Source organism: Lycorma delicatula, chromosome 1, assembly GCF_047948215.1.
Source record: "Lycorma delicatula isolate Av1 chromosome 1, ASM4794821v1, whole genome shotgun sequence".
In the NCBI taxonomy this organism is placed as follows: domain Eukaryota; kingdom Metazoa; phylum Arthropoda; class Insecta; order Hemiptera; family Fulgoridae; genus Lycorma; species Lycorma delicatula.
This window is the reverse complement of record NC_134455.1, coordinates 190,138,216-190,162,079: the sequence shown is the minus strand read 5'-3', so window position 1 is coordinate 190,162,079 and position 23,864 is coordinate 190,138,216. Positions and strand designations below refer to the sequence as shown.

Here is a 23,864-nt window from a genome sequence, read left to right as displayed (position 1 = left end):
GGGGAAAGGAATGAAAGAGGGGACCGACTTATAGAGTTTTGCACGAAGTATAATTTAGTAATTGCCAACACTCAGTTTAAAAATCATAATAGAAGAATATACACATGGAAAAAGTCAGGTGATACTGCAAGGTATCAGATAGATTATATCATGGTTAAGCAAAGATTTAGAAATCAACTCGTTGACTGTAAAACTTACCCTGGAGCAGACATTGATAAAATTTAGTGATAATGAAATGTAGATTGTGGTTTAAAACCTGAAGAAAAGGTGACAGATGAATCGGTGGAATTTAGAGAAGCTTGAAGAAAAGGAGGTAAAGAAGATTTTTGAAGAGGACATCGCAAGAGGAGTGAGTAAAGAAGATAAGGTAGAAAATGTAGAAGAAGAATGGGAAAATGTTAAAAAGGAAATTCTTAAATCAGCAGAAGCGAACCTAGGCGGAACAAAGAGAACTGGTAGAAAACCTTGGATTTTAGATGATATATTACAGCTGATGGATGGACGTACAAAATACAAGAATGTTAGTGATGAAGAAAGTTAAAGGAACTATCGACAATTAAGAAATATTATAAACAGAAAGTGCAAACTATGCGAAAGAAGAGTGGATTAAAGAAAACTATTCAGAAGTTGAAAGAGAAATGAACATTGGTAAAATAGACGTAGCATACAGGAAAGTTAAAGAAAATTTTGGGATACATAAATTAAAATCTAATAGTGTGTTAAACAAAGATGGTACACAGATTTATAATACGAAAGGCAAAATCGATAGGTAGGTGGAATATATTGAAGAGTTATACAGAGGAAATGAATTAGAAAATGATGTTATAGAAGAAGAAGAAGAAGAAGAAGAAGAGGAAGTTGAAGAGGCTGAAAGGGGAGAAACAAATCTGAAATCTGAATTAAGAGAGCATTAACTGGAGTAGATGACTACTAGATGTAGATGTAGACGTATGACTGTAGATGGAGTAGACCACTGAATGTGGAAATAGGAGAAGAAAAGATTATGGAGGTAGAAGAATTTTGTTATTTGGAAAGTAGAATTACTAAAGATGGGCGAAGTAGGAGCGATATAAAATGCCGAATAGCACAGACGAAACGGGCCTTCAGTCATAAATATAATTTGTTTACATCAAAAATTAATTTAAATGTCAGGAAAATATTTTTGAAAGTATATGTTTGGAGCGTCGCTTTATATGGAAGTTAAACTGGGACGATCGGAGTACCTGAGAAGAAAATAGAAGCTTTGGAAATGTGGTGCTATAGGAGAATGTTAAACATCAAATGGGTGGATAAAGTGACAAATAAAGAAGTGCTGCGGCAAATCGATGAAGAAAGAAGCATTTGGAAAAATATAATTAAAAGAAGAGAGAGACTTATAGACCACATATTAAGGCATCCTGGAATAGTCGCTTTAATATTGGAGGGACAGGTAGAAGGAAAAAATTTTGCAGGCAGGCAACGTTTGGAATATGTAAAACAAATTGTTAGGGATGTAGAATGTTGGGGGTATACCGAAATTAAACAAGCATCAAATCAGTCAAATGACTGAAGACAAAAAAAATGTGTGTATATATATATATATATATATATATATATATATATATATATATATATATACATATATGTATACAGATATATATATATAGTTTGAACATTTTAAGCGGTATAAAACTGTAAATCTAAAAAAAATAACAGTTTATAAAACTTATTAAAAAAAATACACAAAAAATGAAATATTATAAATAAACCCCTTCAAAAAACAACAAAAAAGAGTAAATTTGCAACACTGTAGACTGAGATCAAATTATCCTATGTATGCAGAAACACGTACACAGATCCGACTGATTTCAGATGTTGCTTCTGAAAAATTAAATATAGGGAATAGTGAAGAAGAATAAAGAAGTCTTAAAATGTCTTCAACACCGGCAAAAAAATTAGGAGGTTCTATTAAAAAAATTAAATTAGTCACCGTATTGAAAAAATGGAAGTAATTTCAAAAATGCTATACCGTATTTATAATTTTCGGGAAAAAATAACTGAAGTTCTCCATCTAAATTATTTTATAGTTCTTACAGCTTCAGATATTCTAATTCTAGTGTAATGTACATAAAACAAAATTTTCCATAAAAGAAATATATACAATAATAAAATAAAAAATATTAAAAAAATAATAAAAACATTTAGTGACAAACAGTACTGATGAAACACAATAAAACAGGTATTTTTAGCCGGTATAGTGCAATAGGAATAAAGATTTTTAAAAAATGCGTAATAAATAGGAATTGAAGAATAAAGATTTTAAAGAAAGGCGTAATCAACAGGAATTGAATAGTCGGAAAACTTGCTTGAAACATCATATACTAAGAACAAAGTCGGAAATGCAACAGAAAAAATCGAAACGATTAACAAAGTATTTAAAAGCCATTAATATTATTGTAGTTGTAAAACCTGAATAAATAATAAATACTGAATTTTGTAATCTTGCATATTTGAGGTTTATACAAAAAATAAATTTAAGGAGAAAAGACTTAATATTCTTTAAAGTTAAGTTTATTACTCACTCGAGTTGTATCCAAACTTTCACTCGATTAACCTCAAAAATCAATTATTAAAATTTTCTATCCGTAGCTGACTGCAGCACTATTCATTCAACTATTCATCACTACAACCTGCATATATTTTACAGAAATATATATTAAGCACGCTATTACAGCAAATAAAAAACCTTTTAAACTTAAAATAATTTTAAATAAAGTTTAGGTACAATAGCACACATTAGATGTAATTTTGTTTCAATAAAACGTGTACTTTACTGCTCCATTTGATTCCAGTTTAATAACGCAAGAGACATCCGTAAACGACGTGCTAAAAACACACCAAGTGTCGGGTAATAAGCGGTATTGGCGAAAGTGAGATACGAGGTAGAGATTTCCTGTTGTCTCTTTACCGAGCCTAATTTTAATAAACATAGCCAATCGAAAACTTAGTAACATTTAATCCTAAAAGTGAGACACTGTGGTAACAACACTATCTATCAAGAAACTAACATATTTTGAACTCAAATGCTTTAAATGTATTCCAGCCGGAAAAACATAATTTAAAACAAGAAATTAACACGTTTACTTGATAAACCGCAACTGCAAACAGGAAATCAAAACTGAAGTTTTCAGTAAGTTAATGGGTTTTCCCTCTGGCAAAGTAATGGTGTCGTTTGTGAAAACTATTTAACAAAACGATATTCTATTTGTTAAATAAAACACTTTGTGGGGAAGTGTCAATAAGATATTCCAAATTACATACTGGTCTCAATATCTGATTACGAGTTTATATATAAATGCAGAGGATAATATTCTTGTTAGTACTTAATGCAGTCAAAGAAATGATGATAAATAATGACTACAATTAAAAATACGCTGAAATTTGGGCCCTCACCTTCAGATAAGAAATAGACTTAATTACTAGAGTAATTAATTAGTAAAGCATTGGCTGTGAAAGTTATTAACGTTTCAAATTTGCTTGGAGAGTTAAGGTAGAAACAGCCACTTATTTTTCTTATGTGACTGTGGAGGGAAGGAAATGTGTTTAAAGAGTCGTATCTATGTACGTGTTCATGTTCGTTGCGCCTAAAAAGTGGTTGCACCAATATAGTTACCGAACGATTTGGCTCTACTGCGAGACTAAAAGAAATTGTGTACGATCTTGCACATTCTTTCTGGACGTAAATCCAAAACTTTTGGAACTTGATTAGTGGAATATAGAATAAAAATATTTGAGAAGAGGATTTAAAACTCACAAATATGTAAGAGTTCCTTGAAAATAAAGATACACAGAATAATAAAACTTAAAAATAATACAAATAATTAGAAATTTATTAGAAATAATTAATAAAAGCAATTGATATCACCAAAAGACATGTAAAATAAATTTGGAAATCAGTTTATAAATCAATAAATATTGAAACTAACAAAGCTTTACTGTATCAATGGGAATACTTAAAAAGGAGTTAAAAATGGTAGTAAACAAATAAAAAGAAAAAAATTAGGCTGTATAAATTTGAAAGAATACTGATTTTACAAAATTATAAACCAAAATTACAATTGAGTAAAACTCGTCGTCGTAAATCAGCTTATTTTGAAGTAGAGAATTCTAAGGTTCAAATCCTAATAAAGGAGTTGCTTTTATTCGGATTTGAATATTAGACCGTGGATATTAGTGTTATTTGGTAGTTGGGTTTCAATTAACCCTTGGGAATGAGTCTTGGGAATGGTCAGCCTGAAATTGTCCAAGACGAGACGTTTACCGGTATATTCACACAGACATTGATGAGTCGCTAATGACTAACTGTTGACGCGACTATACATAAGATTCTAAAAAAATTATTTTCTGATGTAATCCATTAAATATATTTTAATGGGTGAGTTAACAACAATAACAACTCTTCGTTTTATTTAGATAAGTGACCTTAGACAAATGCCGATTTGGAAATATTGAATAAATCTAAAAAAAAATATTACTCAATATTCATAAAGCTTTGACAAACATTACTCTCTCTCTATATTTATATATATATATATATTGATATTAAAAATTAATTATACCTGAACATTATCCTCTGTTATATGAATTTCCCCTGTGTAGGAATATTCTACTAGTAATTGAAGGGCAGTGGAGTCGATGTCATGAAGTACAACTTCGCGTTGTAATCGCTCAGCCATATCATCTGAAACAGTAGTCGTCATTACGTTACTGAAACAGTAAAATATCAACAATAAATTGATGCCAAAGTTATAGTAAAAGAGCAGGAACCGGATAAATATCATATATTAGAAATTAATTCATCACACAAAAATTATTAGAATGAAATGAAAAATTTACGGAGGAGATTTAATGCTTATTTATTACTAATAATGGGAAATAGAAGCTTATACTATAACTAACAATTAGAGCCACAATTATTAAAATATAATTTCCTGTTTCCGAAACACGTGTAAGATTCAGGTGTGATTTTGAACACGTGTTCAAAATCTGATCCAAGTTTCTGGTAATGGCTGCTGTTAGCTCCCGGTGACCTAGGTAACGTCAAAAAGTTCAACCAGCCACCGATTAATGTTTGGACTCGTGCGAGTACTGGTGGCCCACATCGCTTAGGAGATGTAGAAAAATTGCCGTATGGTCACCCGCATACAATGTTGGCTCTACAGGTGGAGCGGCTACGTCAATTCATGTGGTCGGTCGTTCATTCGAGGACAGTTCTACCTTGCCAAGTCGATTCGAGTATAGTTAAGCACCGAACCAGGTCTGCTTTAAATAACAATCTGTTATTTTGGCCTCCTGCCCTTACATGCTGGAGGATCGATTCATACATTCCTTGACGAGCATGCTAAGTGAGTATTAGATTTTGACTAACAGAAAAGGTGGGTGGGTAAACCGGACTAAATCTTATTCCGAAAATAGCAGACCGCACGGGTTTTGGTGTCATAATCTCCTTCATTTGTTGAAATGAATTATCCAGAATTCTTAAAAACTCACTATCCGATATATAATTTAATAGAATTTCATCTAGAATTCGATTCTCGGAGCAAGAATTGTATTTTTTGCCTTTAACTTTTTTACAAAAAATTAAAGGTAAAAAATACCATTTCATATTCTTTGTTGACATACTCGTGCAGAATGTCAGAAATAATAATTTACATAAAAAATAAATGAATATCATAAAATTGAATAGTTTACGAATCTATATTAATCCCAATCTATATTACAACTATTTACAAATCTCTGTATTACTTTACAAATTTTTCTGGTTTTAATTTTTGTAGGTTTTATTTGACAATGAGTGAGAATTATCTTTAAATAAACTGTTAGTAAGAGGTAATTCATAACTTACCACTTAACCTGCATCAGAACAAACTGATAAGTGTGAAGTATTTTTATTTCTACCGAGTAAAGCAGTTGCAACATAGACATTAAAAAAAGGATTCCGCAACACATTTTTATTAATCTCTTCTTCGATTTTTATGTTTTGAGTGCATAAAAAACCTAATACTACTGTTATTTAGCGTTGTTAAGAACCTTTTTTTCATTTGAATTGACAATGGAAAATTCACTGTTTCATAAACCTTACCAAATACGTAAAATATTGTAATATTCAAACCTTCACTTCCATCGGTACAGCCATTCTCAAGATATTTAATACTTTATTACTGAAACCTGTGATCTCCAGCCTGAAGTAAATGAAAAAGTATGAGATTTTTAATTCAAAATTTGTTTAATTGTAATATAAGGCAATAATTAAAGTATGTTTAGTGACGTTATGGTTCAATCAGTTGCACTTATTGTTACTGTTATTATTACTTGGAAAAACAACCTTAAAATGTAACTAAAATATTGTAAGCTTATTTTTCGTCAATAAGAAGATCATTGTTTACCGATTTAAATCATCTAAATATTTTGCTTATACATTATTATATGAAAGATAACAATTATAAGAGATTATATCGTATTGTTCAAATTCAGTTCCTAAGACGTGTTAGTTGAAGTGGTAAGCGGTAAAACAAAAGTACAAGATAGATCCTTAGTAAGCGACGAACATTTAAATGAATTTTGTAGCATCAAAAATGCTAAGCCAGACCGGGAAACGAGTCAGAAACCTCTTGAGAAAAATCAAGTGTTTTCACCTCAAGGAGGTTGGCACGAACTCAGCGTAGGAGATCATGCAGATCCCTTATTTATCTATTTATTGTTATTAAATGGGACCAAACAGCCGCTCAATCGGGCCGAGACGGATTTTTAATCTGCAAATGTTGAATCGGTATTTTTAAAAAAAAATCAAGATCTATTTTGTTCTTGAAGAAAATAGAGTTCTATTTGGAGCATTATTTTGTTCTATCACAAAGGTGTAATGTTATTAAAGATATTAGTGAAAAGATTGTACAGCAATTAGTAATTATCAAATAATGAAAGTTTAACAATTTGTTAAACTTGTATGTTGTTAACCGACATACAATTTGCAGTAATTTTTTTAACCGACGCAAATTACGGTCTTGTTTACTTTCGAAATGTTGAATTGTGCGTAATTGTACGTTTAAATCCTAAACACATCGCCTCAACAGTTCGATATTAAGTAGTCATTTAATCAACTAATTTAATTATTAATGGTTAAATTTGTGTGCGTAATTGTATTCAATTTAAAAAAATTAAGTTTACTAATATATTTCAAATATAATACATATATAATTTATTTTAGAGAAGTAGTGTATATTTGACAACTTTTATTCTAAATTTCAATTACTTCGTTTCGTTTATTTTTTTTTCACTGGATCAAACTTCATAGATTTTTCCCTTCATTCTCCTAAACTGGCAGTTTGTTTCCTCATAATCTAATTTTTCTTCACCTTTCTACTTGTTAAGTATGTAAAAATTAATAAATTGAGAGCAGTTTCTTGAAAGAAATGACCATTATATTTATGATTTATTCGTCACATGAAAGCCAGATAATTATAAAAAAATATCATAATTCTAGAAATACAACAATAAATTACAAAATTTATATCAAATTACCAAATTAAAAAAAATAAAAATAAAAACAAATTGAAAAATACAGCATGATTTAATTCATAAAATACTTATTTTGTTTAAAATTTTACCTATAATCGGTTAAAAATTTATAACATTTAATCTTTATAAATTCCTCAAAAATTTCTTTAATTTTTTTATATATATCATTATGGTATAACATGAAGGTTTTTTCACATAAAAATTAAAACTTTATTTATAGAGTCAAAATTTTCTTATACAGATCTAAATAAAAACCATCATATTATTTCGAGATCAATGGAGTAAGAGTCGATTCAAATAAAACTATTCTTACTACAGCGGTCTACTAGATAATAAATAGTGATTAAACTTAAAAACTGTTTATTTATTATGAATCGGATAATTCAATATGACAATTTTATTGTTTTCGAAATGCTGTGGTTGTATTAATAGGAGTTAATGGGAGTTTGGTTTCATGAAAAGTAATGTTTTAAATATAAAGAGATTTGTGACAGAAAAAATAATACAATTTATAAGAACTGGTTTACAACATCCACCGACGACAATCAAAACTATAAACATGATCAAATTCTTTTTGTTCGTTACTTTCACTATTTATAGAATTTCCCCGAACATACCTAATACGGAAGTACAAATAGACCGAGTGTAAAATTTTTCTGACACATTTGAATAAACAAAGAATCGAAGATAAAGTTTTAGAAGAATGTGTGTCTGTGTGTGTGTGAGTAGTGATAAAGTGACAGCTGTGGGATTTCAAGGTCATTCGACGCTGCAGGGTGAGGTGCGGCATGTTTAAACCTCCCATGCGATTCACCGGCTTGGTCTAGTGGTGAACGCGTCTTCCCATATCAGCTGATTTGGAAGTCGAGAGTTCCAGCGTTCAAGTCCTAGTAAAGTCAGTTATTTTTACACGGATTTGAATACTAGATCGTGGATACCGGTGTTCTTTGGCGGTTGGGTTTCTATTAACCACACATCTCAGGAGTGGTCGAACTGATGAGAGTATTCAAGACTACACTTCATTTACACTCATACTTATCATCCTCATTCATCCGCTGAAGTATTATCTGAAAGGTAATTACCGGAGGCTAAACAGGAAAAAAAAGAAAGAAACCCTCCATGCGAGGCTAGATGAAGCAAGGTATGCACCCTGTACGAGGCTAGACCAATCTTTATCATGATATTTTATGTTTTATTAAGTACATTTATGTATGATGATCATTTATGTTTATATATACCTCTATGCTTGTGTCTTGTTCGTTTTATGATTGTTTGTTTGTTTTACGTACGTTTTTGTTTGTATTATGTACGTTTATTTTTTCGTACTTTATCACTACTTTTGTGTCTGTGTGTTTGTTTGAAGAATGTATCACGAAGTTCTACCATTCATAACCTGATTTAATCGTAAAAATGGAAAAAAGTTTATATAAACGTATGTTCTAAAACGCTTCATTTGCGAGTTACGACTAGTGTAAGATTTTGCTCGGATTCAGCTACCCTGGTGAAATGATGTCGTACTGAAATTTTTAAGACGTTAATAAAGAAACAGAATTAATAATTTCTTATAGTTTTTGGCCTAAAATCGAAAATGCGGCCTCAAAACCACATTTTCAGTATTTTTTGATAAACAAGGGGTGAAAACCAATAAATTGGGATAGAAAACACAGTTTTTTTTTTTATGTTTGATGTACATTAACTATGTTACATTGTATTAAGTGAACATAAACATAAGTAAAATGTTTAAACAAAACTTGCAGAGCATTTAATTTTGAACAAAATAATGTAAGAGAAGTTGAATTAAACAAAGAAAAGTTAGAAAAATTCGAAGTTTATTTTAAGTCCCGGGAGAACTTTGTGATACAGCCTATATATATAATCTAAATAACTAGGAATTACGTGAAGAAATTATAAAATTGACACATGTAAAAGGGATTGCGTACATCATTTTTGCAAAACTATATAATATAATAATTATTATTATATATATATATAAAATTTATTGTTATTTAATATATATAATTTCTAATTTATTGTTATTAATCCAAATACTATTCTATTAGATTAAATTTTAATCAAGACGATTAAACATTTGCTAACGTTATTCAGGTCTTCTGACCATTAAGGGAACAAGAAAATGTATTTGTGAAAAGATTATATCGACAGGGAAATCATTATTAAAAATTAAAAAGAATAGGCCAATAAAGAGATACTTAGTCAATCTTCTGAATTTATTATAGCATTTTTTACAGCAGATAAGTGGGCATTACGTTATGAACCCGACACATGAATTCTGAAATTGTTTTCTCACCGAAGCTTAGCTCACTCATCGTCCTACATTATTTTCGTAATTAAATCGATTTCAACACATACATTATTCATTTCACATTATCGGACACATATGTAAGTGCCTGTAATGATGAATAATCAAACAATGAATGTTATCGGCTACATGTGTATAGGCTACAATTTTTACATTTCTTGCATATGCTTAGCGATTAATGTTGATTTTTTTTTTAACTGAACTGGTTAGATATTAAATTAGGCTCAGATTTATGGATACAAAAATTGTAATTTTTCTTCCGATATATGTGTTTGTTGAAAAATCAATTTCTTATTCCTTTCATGTACAGTACTCTCATTAATTCTACTCTGATTGGAGTATTCTGTCAACAAAAAAAATTTAATTTAACGTAAAAAAATAAAAAATAATAAACTGTAATAATGTCAACAAAAACCAAGAACTTATTTTATCGATTAGAATTATTTGATACTAATTAAAATTTAGTTCTTTTAATTTAATAATTGTATATTATTTAAAATTTACAACACTAATTTTATGTCCTTACAAAACCAGGAAAGTTATTTACGTACCGTTAAACATAGCATAAAAATAAGGACTAGTGGAAGCTAAGACGACTTTGTGCGCATGAATTCCGTCGACACCGACCCGCAGCGTGACATCGCATAACTGAAAAAGAAGCAAAACACTACATTATTAAAATAATGGAATTAAAAAAAAAACGACAGTTTTCGTAAATATGAAAAAAAAATGATCATGCTTATATTAATGTAGTAATAGATCTATAACATCTTACTACGAACTATTAAATTTAACTACTACGTAATTTTGTTTTTGTTTTATTAATCAATTATGATATTAATTAAAATTCTAAACGAGTTCTAAATAAATTGATTTAACTGACAAATAAGCTCCTTTACCCAACCTTCGATAATTTTAAAAAGTCAAAGAATAATCGATCGAAAACTTACATTATAACACGTTTAATAAATGGTTTTACTTGAAGATCATGTAATATTTTAGAAAAAATGCGTTTACATAATCTGTGAACGAATACTTATATGACTTGACTGTAATACCATTCATTAGTCAAACGGGTTATGAAAATTGTATCGCTGACAATAAAACAGTTCTTCTTTCATAGTATATAGCTATTTGAACAGGAATGACATCAGTAAATTTACTTGTTGATTAAGATACTTACAATTTAACCTGTTGACACATAAGTGTCAGTGCATACTTTACTTTTAATGTTTAATCGAGCTTTAAATAATTTTTGAAACAACAATTTCAATAATGAAATGAAATTTTTTATTTCATTTAATAGATTAACGGCTAGGAAACAAAATAGGATCACTAGGTTTATTCCCGAGTGTGAAGAGAGTGAAAACATTTTTTTTTTTAAATCAAAGAATAATCCATGGTAAATTTTCGTTATAACACTTATTAATAAATGGTTTTATTTGAAGAATCATTTAATATATTGTACTTCAGATTTCGGCTCAAAAGGTCGACGCTAGCTAATTAAGCTCGAACAAATAGAAACGCTTTGTCTAAAACATCTAGCGATGGTAGTTTTGTCCACCGACGAGTGACTTGACATTTACTGCAGTGTAATCTACCCTCATTTTTTGAAAGAAACTGAAGTTTGGAGATCGGTTTCGCATTTTAATTACGCAAGAACGCATAACGAATTATATTTTTAATAATACATACTGGGTTCATGAAGGTAGTTCTTCTTTATTAATTAATCTATTGTTATTTTATATAATTATATTTTTTAATAAACTCAGCTATTAGCTTTTTAAAAGCTACAACGGAAGACCGAACCTCAAACAGTCAATATTATGTTCAACTGATTGTGAATAAGTTCGTTACGTTTTAATAAATCGCTTTATTTAGAATATTTAAGGAGAAAGCATCTCTTGTGAACTATTCAAATTTACCATTTAAATAAACTTATTTATTTTCCAATATAACTTTCTTGTAGCTTAGATAAAAAATGCTAATGCTGATCATTTATACTGATTTTGATAGTTAATTATTTATAAATAATTAATCTATTTTTGAAGTAATTATTATTTATTGTAATAATCTATTTTCAAATACCGTCTTTGCATATTAAAATAAATATTTTAACTTGATCAGTACATTATGTAGATTACGTCTTTGATAAATTACAAATACAAAAATCAATTATAAGATAAAAAATAAACTACTTAATAAAGCCTATATTCATTTTTTTAAATATAACACGTGAAACAACTTTAAATACATTAAATGTAAAAAATAATATTATTCCCGTAAAAGAAAACCTTTAATTGTATTTTAAAAACAATTTAAAGAAATTAAAGTTAAATTTTCTTTCCTGACTACATTTTAATCTAAGTGGACTAAATGTCTCTATGGATAAAAATATTTACAGGTGTACCGTATTTAGTGCCAAACAACAAATCCGAACATTGTCCTCACCGAGGATGGGAGCTTTGTAATTAATTGTTCTCCAGTTATTTTTCATCTTTAATGTAAAAACTAATTAAGTCAGAAATGTTTATTATTTAAAATTAAAAACCGCTAAACCACATCCGTTTTCATATGATGATTAAAAAAAGAGTATAGTAATAAATAAAAACAAAAACACAAACATTATCACTATGTCGCTGATATTTCTATTAATCATGTATTAAATATTTCCCATTAGTACGAGTTATATTGGTTTGCTTAGCATTTCTCCCGCCACCACTCCATTCGGTCGCCCTAAAGCACAAGACCGAATGTCTGTGCCACAAACGGCTACTGAACCTCGAAACAGTTTAGCGACCAGTGTCCTAACTAGCTCCTAGAGCTAACCTAAAAGCGTGGTACCATACACCACTCGCTTGCGTGTCCCACCGCCCACTTGTCATATATCACTAAAATGGGTAGGCGCACCCCGTCAACTACTAAAACATATATGACTATCAATAATTACATTTATTTCGTCAAAGACAGCAATTCGCTGCCACGCCCAGGCCGCTGAATGCCAGCAAGTACCTGTCCACCATTAAAGCGCTTGGAGCCTTAATATGGTTGGTAGCCAGTCATATCTCTCGGTTAGCTTCCTACAGCAGCGCAGTAGCAGTCTTTCCTCTTAGGTAAACTACTGATGTCGGTTGAACGAAGCAACCGCATCAAGGAACTCCCACACGTCCGAAAATGCGGCTCTCGCCACATTAACTCGTCGCTTGTGAGTGGCCAATTTTCCCCTTGACCTCTAATTTCCAGAGCGGCCTGAGTTCTGGCCCCCCTAAGAGCTGTGCAGTGGAACATCATGTGTTCGACTGGACCTCCCCGCAGTGACACAGCTCATCAGCTACCAGGCGGAACTGAAACAAATATTTGTTTAAATTTGCCATGGTTGGAGAGCACTCGGGCTCCTGTTGCCCTTAAAAACGGAGGAGAGGCTTACCATCCCGCCAGATCTTGTATAAATCTATACAAGAACCTTCCCTTAGGTGTGGCGTGTCATTCTTACTGCCATGCTTCCATCGCGAGGCTGTAAAGCCTCCTTCGCAGGCAGGAGATGGGCAACTGTTCGAAATTTAGAACCGGTGCATCGAGATCACCGTTCCGCTCCGGTACATGCCCGGCTTGAAACCGCATCCCAAATACCTCGGCCTCCCTGCCTCTTCGCAATTTCCACATGGCCGCCCGAACTTTCACCCCTAAGTCAATTGGGAGAGCCTTTCTCCAATACAGTGGTAGCCTTGCAGTACGAGTGATGTATAGAATCTTTCGCAAGAAATGGTTTTCCGGCTCGCAGGCTTAGTAAGTGCGCGAGGCAGAAAGATTATGTATTAGGCAGTTGATTGAACATATATTCGTATTAAATTTTTTCCGCGTTCATTGTGATATTTTGTTTTTAACTAATGTATCCTAAATTGTTATTTCGTTTAACAGTGGTTGTTATTTTTACATTTTACAAAACTACTTTTTTCTCTCCTGCTCCCCTGGGTCGGATCGGCATTCAAGCAATACTCAACCCAGGGGGGCGGATCTTTTATTCACCTCATTTGCCTATCTCAAATCAATGAGACGGAGTAACCGGGCCCGGCAATGCTGTTCCAGGGCCCTGCCATAACCGGGACTCGGTCTTTCTCTTCCTTTTTTTTATACTTGCTGTTCCCTGCTCCAGTCACGAAATTCTATTTCTTTCCTCTGAAAGATTTCCGTGGTCAAACAGTCTGCATCATTCCATTCTACCAACCCTTGTATCATATAGCTTACAGTTATCCATCCAAGACCCGCTCTCTCTTTACATCCAAGCCATCTTCACATTCATAAAATGTATGGTAAGGTGAATCTACCAGGCCACAGTATAAACAGTTGGACATCTCTCGCTTCCCAAATCGGTGTAAACATTCACCAAATTCTCCATGGCCGGAGAGAAGCTGTGCAACATAATAACTCATATCACCATGACCTCTCCCCAACTTCGCTCTAATCGCTGTATCACTCTTCGTGTCAATTTAAGACAGACCTAAAATTATTTTATCTGAGTCGACAAAAAGAATTAATAAAATAATAAAAAATAAAATATACATTCTTTTGTGCAACTAGAATTAAAGTTTATAAATGGAAATGAAAAATTAAATGTTGTGAAGGGTGCGTTTGTTGAATTTTATTAAAATAAATCTAAGTTGTACTTTTTTTACAACTATTCTGCTTTGTAAGGTTAATGAGAAAAAATGTACCAGTCTCCAACATGTAATATTTCGAAAGAATAAATATTTTAAGTTCAAAAAAATTCAGACAGAATAAAAACGATAAAAAAACGTGCTACATACTCGTGCTATATGAGCTAAACGTGCTATATGAGGATTATAATAAAAATTACATAAAAATAATAATTTTTAATAATTTATTTAAAAACTACGAGTAGCATATCCGATATTGCTAATACATTTTATTTAATAAACTCTCATTGTTTTTAAAAGGATTTTAATTATATAATAAAAAAACTCTAAAGTAGTTTCGAACTAACACTGAGTTTACATTCTTTTCTACTCATGTATAAGTAAGCATGGAGTGTTTACATAAGAACTTTTTGATTCCAAAAAATCGTAGTGAAATAATGGAATCAGTTAAAAGTATCCGGTTTTCATATTTACGTTCGTTATTTAAGTTTTTCATATATTATTTGGTCACGGTTGGCACCACTGTGTAACCTTCACTGCATATCCGGTCGGCAGTCTCACTCTCAGTCCGCGCAGCAGCAAGCTCAGTGCTGATTTGGTTTATCAAAACAAGATAGGTTATCACAGTTCAACATAATTTATCGACATGAGTATGGCAGTGCCGCCCTACGAATAAAACCACAGTGTTTAATCAGTTTAAGGAAACAGGCAATGATTTAAAAGGAAAGTCACCAAGCAGGCCGTCCGTATCTGAACAAAATGTAGAAAGCATCCGAGCATGTTGTACGCGTGACCCGAAAAAAGTCATTAGCAAGGCTCAGTTTAGAGTTGTTCTTTCTTTTTTCCTGTTTAGCCTTCGGTAATTACCGTTCAAGTATTACTTCAAAGGATGAATGAGTATGATGTATATGAGTGTAAATGAAGTGTAGTCTTGTTCAGTCTCAGTTCGACCATTCCTGAGATGTGTGGTTAATTGAAACCCAACCGCCAAAGAACACCGGTATCTACGATCTAGTATTCAAATCCGTATAAAAGTAACTGGCTTTACTAGGACGTGAACGCTGGAACTCTCAACTACCAAATCAACTGATTTGGGAAGACGCGTTCTCCACTAGACCAACCCGGTGGGTTAAGAGTTAGGTAATACCTGTGTGCAGTGTATTGGTGCTAAAAAGGCTTACACTACGTGCGTGTACAAGTTTCACATGAAATCAAACACAATGATAAGAGTGAAAAAAAATGGAATTTGCAGCTTTAATGCACAAAAACATTGATGAAAGTGAGGACTACCTGAAAAATAACATGTTTTCAGATGAGTTGACATTCCACATTAGTGATTCAGTAAATCGACACAATTGCAGGGTTTGGGGATCACAGCCACCGCATGAAATTATCAAACATCTCTCCGCCGCTTTACAGCAACCATGTTCGTGCTCCTTTGAACATTTGATTTCAAAACAGGTAGCTTGGAAGAGGAGGGCCGATTTTATGGCCAACAAAGAGCCCAGACATGACCCGACTAGATTTATTTTTGTGGGGGCATGTGAAAAAAATGGTTTATTTTGAGAAAATTCGTGACATCAACCAACTACGAGAGAGGATTGTCGTGGCAGTAGCATACATTACACCCGACATGCTAGCGAGTACGCGGGAAGAGTTAGATTACTGTCTGGACGTGCGGGGCAACGAATGGTTCACATAACGAAGTGTATTAAACACAAAAAAATTCAAAATTTTTCACCCTTTCAGAATATATACTTTAAATATAATTCTGTTTAAATAATACCACAAACCGTGGAGTTCCTTTATAAACACTGTACAGAAGTATTGATGATCAAGAGAGATGAATAAGAGCTGGAAAAGAGATGAGCTTGAGGAAAATGCTGTAATGCTGTTTTACCGGGACTCGATTGCAAAACCTTTAGATGAAAGCTAGGGAGATTAAATGTTCGCCATCTAGGTTTTATCGCTTTTAATAATAGAAGATTTTTTTATCTTACATTAGCGATTCGAGAACACTATTTCATTTACGTTGGGGATATGTTTTTATATAAAAGTGTAGGGCTGAGCTGCTCAAAATTTCATGTAGTCCCGTAACAAAACATTTTTTCTTTCTTTCTTTCTATGTTTGCTGTACGTAACCGAGTACAAATACAGAATTGCACATAGAAATTATTTTTATTACTTTAAAATAATGTTATTGCTATTATAATTGTACAAACGTTTCACTTTAATAACGGCACTGTATATAAATAATGGAAAATAATAAACACATTCGTAAATCATACAACCTACTTCCTGGACGATATTAAATTTAATACGGTTTGAATAGCAGTAACATTATAGAAAAATTACTTTTTTACTTAAACGTAAATCAAATATTTATAATTTTCTTTTTGTTTAAGCTGGGATTTTTTTACAGTGCTTGCCTATTTTATATAGAAAGATATTCATAGCGAGTATGATTACCCGTAGTAAAAGCTGCGCTAACTATTAATCTTTCTGTTAAAGTATAACGAATGAAGCCTCTATAATAATGTAACGGTAAATTTACTTTACATGTAAATCAAGAGTAAAAAATTTTTGTTTGAATAAACTGATTTGCATATACTAAAACGATATCACTCAATGAAAGAGAATGCGACGTTTAGACAATTAATCACTATTTAAAACATTATTCATACGTGTATGTTAGGTGCCAGAATTTCTTACAGTAACCTGGCTTGTTCTTAATGCACTTTTTTCATCAAAATAAGTTGAATACAACTAAACATTTTTTTTCAAGATTCTATGGTTTATTGAATGAACGATGACTACAAGTTGAGAAGGAAGGAATTATTATCACCACAATAGAAATAAGTAGACAACCGAACATACTGCTGTCAACCAACATAATCGCTGATCAGCTGCTCTTTGTTCTGGCAGAACCGGATTCAAAGACAGTTAAGGTGACAAAAAATAAATTTACGTAATAGATACTATTAAACAGGTACATATAGGTACATTTAGATAAACCATAGTTGAAAGAATAATATATTTAACTGGCCCTGTTACCCGCTTAATTAGAGAACTTTAACAGTTAGGGTGCAATTAACGATTCATTCTCGGAAGCGGTTGTCCTGAAACAAGCTCAATTACAGAAACAAAATTGGGCACAGCTGAATAGTATAATTTCAACACAACAGAAGTGATCTGTTACAAACATGGCAAATTTGACAAAATAATTAAGAGCTGAAATATTTTTTACGAGATTTTCCTTTTAAGGGCGTCTTTCCTTCGTTACATGTTTCACCGTGCTTTTTCCTTTGTTCCTCATTAGTTTGCTGGTAGATTGATTTTTCTTTAAACTAACTTCAATTTTGGCTTTTTTAATCCTATGAGATTCAACGAATACAGAAAACCTATACAATTGTTCAGAAAAAGAAAAAAAAAATTACGTATAACACAAAAATCTTACTGTGCGTAAGATAAGATTTTATTCTAAAATGAATTATAAAATTACCAAATTTTATCAAAAGTCATGAATAAAACAAAATAAGTCATCTCGTTTATTTTGTTTTTTTAATGTACATTATATTTAAATTAAAGTTTAGGTGTCTTTTCGAAGTATTAATCACTGTACTAACGAACGAACCTTAAAGCCTTAAAACTAGACTATGGAAAGGATTTTGAAAACAGATATTATTTTTCAAAACGTGGAAGTTTCATTTCCATAAAGAAAAAACCCGTAAGCCATCAAACAACCTGAATGATGGTATACAATCATTACCATTCATTTTAACCGCTTAGCTAATGAATCGTACATGATTGTCAGTTGCGTAAATAATGAAGCGAACAAAATATTTATACGTTAGACTGTAATTTATTTAAATTACAAAACATATTATTTTAATGTTTTAGAGTTCACGTACCATATAAATTCTTACTAATAAAAATCTGATACATTGTTTAAAACTTTAGATAGGTTAAATTTTAGGATCCAGATCCTAATAAAGACCTTTACTCATCGGGAACTCTTCCGAAGTATCATAGACAAACTAATTTGCCAAGTCAGGGCCGTGAAGAATCTTGTTCGTCTGCATCCTAATGCAGAACCCGAACTTCATTCCGGTATCTTTAATTAACAGATATAGAGATTAGGAGGATGTTGTGCTTGATGCGGGTACATGGACGGAGGTGGTGTCGCGGGTAGCATCCACACATATGACGATGGAACATGATGATCTTCACCGTGTGCTGGAGTGGGATGTGACGTAGTAATTAGGCCCTGGCCGAACGGGGTCGTGAGGAAACTTGTCCGTGTGGAAGATCCTTCGGGTGTGAAGGTTCCTAGTTGTCGTTTTGTAGACTTATCGGAGCCTCATTCTCAAGACTATGTGTCGTGGCGGCCTGGGCTTCAGCCCGAGATGTGTTGGAGGACACTTCCCACACTTTAGGGAGGGTCGCTGATCCTTCTGTTGATCGGCGGTTTTGTTTGTTTTATGACTCCTCGATAGATGTTCGCACCACTTTGGGGGTGGTTTTGACGTCTCAGCGACGGATATGCAGCGAAACTCCGCATCCACTGTTTTTCCTACCGGGTGGCCGAATTGGCTCCTGCCTGGAACATATAGTGTTGTTTGTTTTTGGACGAATGGGATCCCCCGTTCGGGTGATGTTTTTTTCAGGTCTTTGGTGATAAACATGGAAAATTGGTGTAAGCTTCACGGCATTCCACCCCGGCGGTTGTTGACAGCGGTACTGTTGTGGTTAAGGTGGTTGGGCGCTGTTATACCGAGTTTCTCAAGACTGTTAAGGAGACAGTAGCGACGGAGGAAATAAGTAATTTGTTGTAGGTGAAACAGGAACCTGCTGGAGATTTGCGTATTCGAGTTGAGAGCGCTGATAAGGCAGTTGCGTCGAAGAAGTTCTTCAAGATAAGGTCTAGGATTTGCATGCCAACATGAAGAAAAGGAGCGGTTGCAGGTCGTGGTTCATCTACGGGATATTGAATGTACCACGACTGAGGTAGAGGTTACTGAGGCCATACGTCGGGTGGTTGGTGAGACAGCTGATTTTCGAGTGTCTTCGGTTCGTTTGGCTTATGGAGCGACACAGAACGCCACTATTGTGACTACGTACGGTGTTGCAAGGAAGCTGACTGAATACCGGGTTAGGGTCGGCTGGGTGAATTGTCGGACTTCCGTGAGGGATCCTGGTGATATATGTTATCGCTGTTGTGGCCGAGCCACATGTCCCCGGCTTGTCGCGGGATTGATTGCTCGGCGTTGTGTTACAACTGCGGACAGGCTGGTCATCAACGGGTCAATTGTGGAAATCCGCGGGTATGCGTTATTTGTGGGAAAGCGGATCATCGGATAGATGAGTGTGCTGCTCGCGGCTGAGTTCGAGGATGGGCTGCTAGAGGATCTCTATGAGTCTTTCAGAGGTAGGGGGGGGGGGGGTTGAGCGAGAGGATAATGGACAGCTCTCTGCGATGCCACCGTTCGTCCGTGCTTGCGCGGGTGGACGGTGGTGATGAGGTACGGGGATTCCACAACCCCCGCACAGAAAAAGACCAAGTCCCGGCCGGATTGCTCCTTCTGGGGTGTCTCCGTTACAGGGATTAGTGTAAAGACCGAGTCCCGGCTTCTAGGATAGAGCCCCGGAACGACACAGTCGGGCTTGGTTACTTTACTCTGGAAGTTAGAGGCAGGCACGGAGGAAAGATCCGACATGCGGGCCGACATTTCAAGCCGGATACAGCCGGTAGGCGGGAAGTCCTGTTTGAATATATGTACACTCTCCTGGGCTGTGTTATGCTTATCCGTGGATCCGCCCCACGAGAGAGCCGGGCCATCAAGACTGGTTGCGACGAGGTCCTACGGCGGCCTAGGCCAATGGACGGACCTGTTACAAGCGGCCAGTCCGCTGATTTGAGCGTGCCTGGAGCCGTCATGACCCCATTTTCCGGGGGGGGGTCGTCTGTGGAAGGCAGACAGAGGCCCGGCAAGAAATGGTGGTCCTCTGACCTTAGCGTACTGCGCGCAAGAGTGTGGTCCGCGCGGATAAGATACCAGCGTTGCCCCCCAACGGGGACCATCGTTAACCACGTGCACGCTGAGCGTCTTCGGATCTACCGGCGTGCCCGTAATACATATGTTCACGGCATCAAGGAAGCCAAACTCAAGTTTTGGAAAGACTCCATGCGGGAATTGCAGCGCGATCCCTGGCAGCTCGCGAAGACCTGTTACTGACCGAAGCCATTGCACGTGTTGTCCAGTGTTCGGTGCGGGTTAGGTGGTCGTGACCACACTTTAACATCTGTGGCAACTTACCGGGCGTTCCTGGATACTCTGTTTCCAGATGCTCCGGAGGGGGAAGCGGAAATCGGCGTTAGGGCGGGTGAAACACCATTCCCTGGCGTTCGGACCGTGGAACCCGAGGATATAGACCGAGTGGTTTCTCGAATGGCACTAAAGAAGGCACCGGGGATTGACCAACTTGACCCGGATATTTTCCATCATTTATTGCCTGTCATAAGAGAGCCACTTGGCAGACAGTTCACCGGATGCCTAAGCTGGGGCTGCTTTCCGGTTTGCTGGAAGGTTGCTTTGGTAAGGGTACTTTTGAAACCTGGAAAGGATCCTGGTGAGGTCGGCAGTTATCGACCCATCCAACAGCCTCTTGCCGGTTCTCGGCAAGTTGCTTGAAAGGCTGGTTGTGGAACGGCTCGAAGAAGGCATCGATATGAGCTGTATTCTAAATCGAGGCCAATATGGCTTCATGAAAGGGGTTGGCACCGAGGATTGCATCTTAAATGCTCTTACCGAGGTGGAAAGCGCCGACTGCAAATATGTTTTGGCTATTTTTATTGATATAGAGGCAGCATTTCCTTCCTTGTGTTGGAGTTCTGTCCTCTATGCTTTGGAACGCCGCGATGTTCCCGAAGCCATACAGGCCGTGGTACGAGACTATTTGTCTAACCGTACGGCCCTGTTTAAAGATGCGCACCTAGTTGTGGAAAAATCCATCACCAGGGGAAGCCTGCAGGATTCCGTTCTCGGTCCCCTGCTGTGGAACCTGGTGTTCGACGGGTTTCTGGGGTTGACATTCCCAGAAGGAGTCACGGCCCAGGCTTTCGCCGATGACTGTCTCCTTTTAGTTCGTGGAAATTCACGACCACAGCTGGAAAGCAGAGCGCAGCGGCCTTGTCAACCGCCGAAGGCTGGATGGACATGCAAAATTTAAAGATTTCTGTGCCCAAGACGAAGTTTATGCTTCTAAAGGGCGCAGACAAATTATCATGCAGTCGAAACCCCCACATTAAGTATAAAGGCTGTGTAATCAGCCGAGTAAGGGTTCATAAGTACCTAGGTGTTTTGTTTGATGATAAGTTGCTTTTTAGCAACCACATCAAACAAGTTGCGGCGGACGCTGTCTCTGTGATGCACAAACTTAGAAGGATTGCTCGGAAAGACTACGGGCTGTCTGGTCGCCAAATGTACTTGGGTGTACCGAGGTGTCTTCGAGAGTATGATCGCATACGCGGCGCCATTTTGGACGCATAGGTTGGACAGAAATAGAGCACTGCTTCTAAATTTAAGGAGTGCCCAGCGCAGAGACTTAATTGTATGCACTGGTGTTTTTAAAACAACCTCCTATGAAGCTACTACCGTATTGGGAAAGGCTCTCCCAATTGGTTTAGTGGTGAAAGTTCGAGCAGCCATGTGGAAGTTGCGAAGAGGTCGGGAAACCGAGGTATTTGGGATGCGGTTTCGGGCCGGGCTAGAACCGGAACGGAACGGCTATCACAATGCACCGGGTCTAAATTTCGAACAGTTGCCCATTTCCCGCCTGCGGAAGAGGCTTTGGGGCCTCACGATGGAGGCATGGCAGCATGAATGGCACACCACGACTAAGGGAAGATCTCTGTATAGATTTATACAGGATCTGGGGGAATGGTATGCCTCAAGTTCATTTTTAAGGGCGGCGGGTGCCCAAGTGCTCACCAACCACGTGAATTTGATGCAATATTTGTTCAGGTTTCGCCTAGCGGCTGATGAGTTGTGTGTCTGTGGGGAGGTCCAGTCGAACGAACATCTAATGTTCGACTGCCCTGCTCTTGGGGGGGCCAGAGACCGGGCCACCCTGGAACTTAGAGGTCAGGGGGAAAACTGGCCGCTCATAAACGGCGAGTCAATGTGGCGTGAGCCGCATTGTCGGACCGTGTGGGAGTTCCTCGATGAGGTTGCGATGTTCAACCGTCATCGGTAGTTTGTTTAATCTAAATTGGGATTTATTGATTCCTGTGGCGTGTCGGTGGAAAACCTTCCTAGAAATAATGGCTGCCATCATCAGCCAATAAGCTCCAAGCGCTTTAAATGGTGGACAGACACTAGCTGGCAAACAGCGACCGAGGCGTGGCGGGTTAAATTGCCGTCTTTTAAATTGTAACTTTTATAGTTTTAAATTGTAACAAGGGGTGCGCCTCCCCGATTTAGTTTTAATGTGACAAGTGAGCGGTAGGGACACATAGGCGGGTGCTGTACGGCGCCCAGCTTAACCGCTCACGCAAGATAGGAGCTCATTAGGAGCATTTAGGTAACGAGGTCGCAAATCTGTTTCGAGGCACAGTAGCCGTTTTTTGGCACGGTACATTTGGTCTATGCTCTAGGGCGACCGAATGGGGTGGTGGCGGGAGAAATGCCAGCTAACCAAACAATAACCGTGGATCCGCCCCACGAGAGAGGAGAAAAAAAAAACTAAAAAAGACGGAATGTGATATCGTTTGATGAATTGTTCAAGACTTTATAAATAAAGAGCAATACATTCGTTAATAATCAGATAAAGAATAAGAAATTACAGGTTCACAGGACTCTACAAAATAAAGAAGAAATTATTACTTGATATCATGTCTGGACAGAAGGTCTTTTTTGGCTTTATATGTAAATATTCTACGAATGTAGTCATAAAACGATTGAAATTTAGCTTGAAAATCAATCAAATAAAAACACTTTTTAATTAAAACAGCTGTGATACTACTTCGTAGTATCGAAGGTTCACAGCTGTAAACCTTCCAAAAACTTAAGTAAAACTAATATCATAGCCGAAATCTTAAAAAATATATTCTTTATTTTAAAAATAACAGCAAGCATACAACATATAATATTAAAATAAACATAAATAAATTTCAAGGAAGTCCGAGAGGAGTGTAAATGGCCCCTTCTCGGACAATTAAATAAATAAAAACTAAGTACAAAGACTATATTAGTACACAAAAGAAAGAAAAAAAATATAATGTACATAGGATAAAAACAAAAAGGAAATAAAATAAAAAGAAATAAAACTGAATA

At 35.4% G+C, this 23,864-nt stretch overlaps 1 protein-coding gene across 2 annotated transcripts in view; it reads right to left on the bottom strand.

Moving 5' to 3' along the window:
- The window catches only part of LOC142326403 (kelch-like protein 17), a 284,480-nt gene that overhangs the window by 163,437 nt on the left and 97,179 nt on the right, over nucleotides 1-23,864 (bottom strand). For both annotated transcript variants that reach the window (XM_075368884.1, XM_075368893.1), the window contains exons 3-4: nucleotides 10,426-10,522; nucleotides 4,599-4,720 (exon numbers count right to left, since the gene is read on the bottom strand). In XM_075368884.1, coding sequence (XP_075224999.1) covers nucleotides 4,599-4,720; nucleotides 10,426-10,522 — 219 coding nt within the window. The remainder of the gene's footprint in view (nucleotides 1-4,598; nucleotides 4,721-10,425; nucleotides 10,523-23,864) is intronic.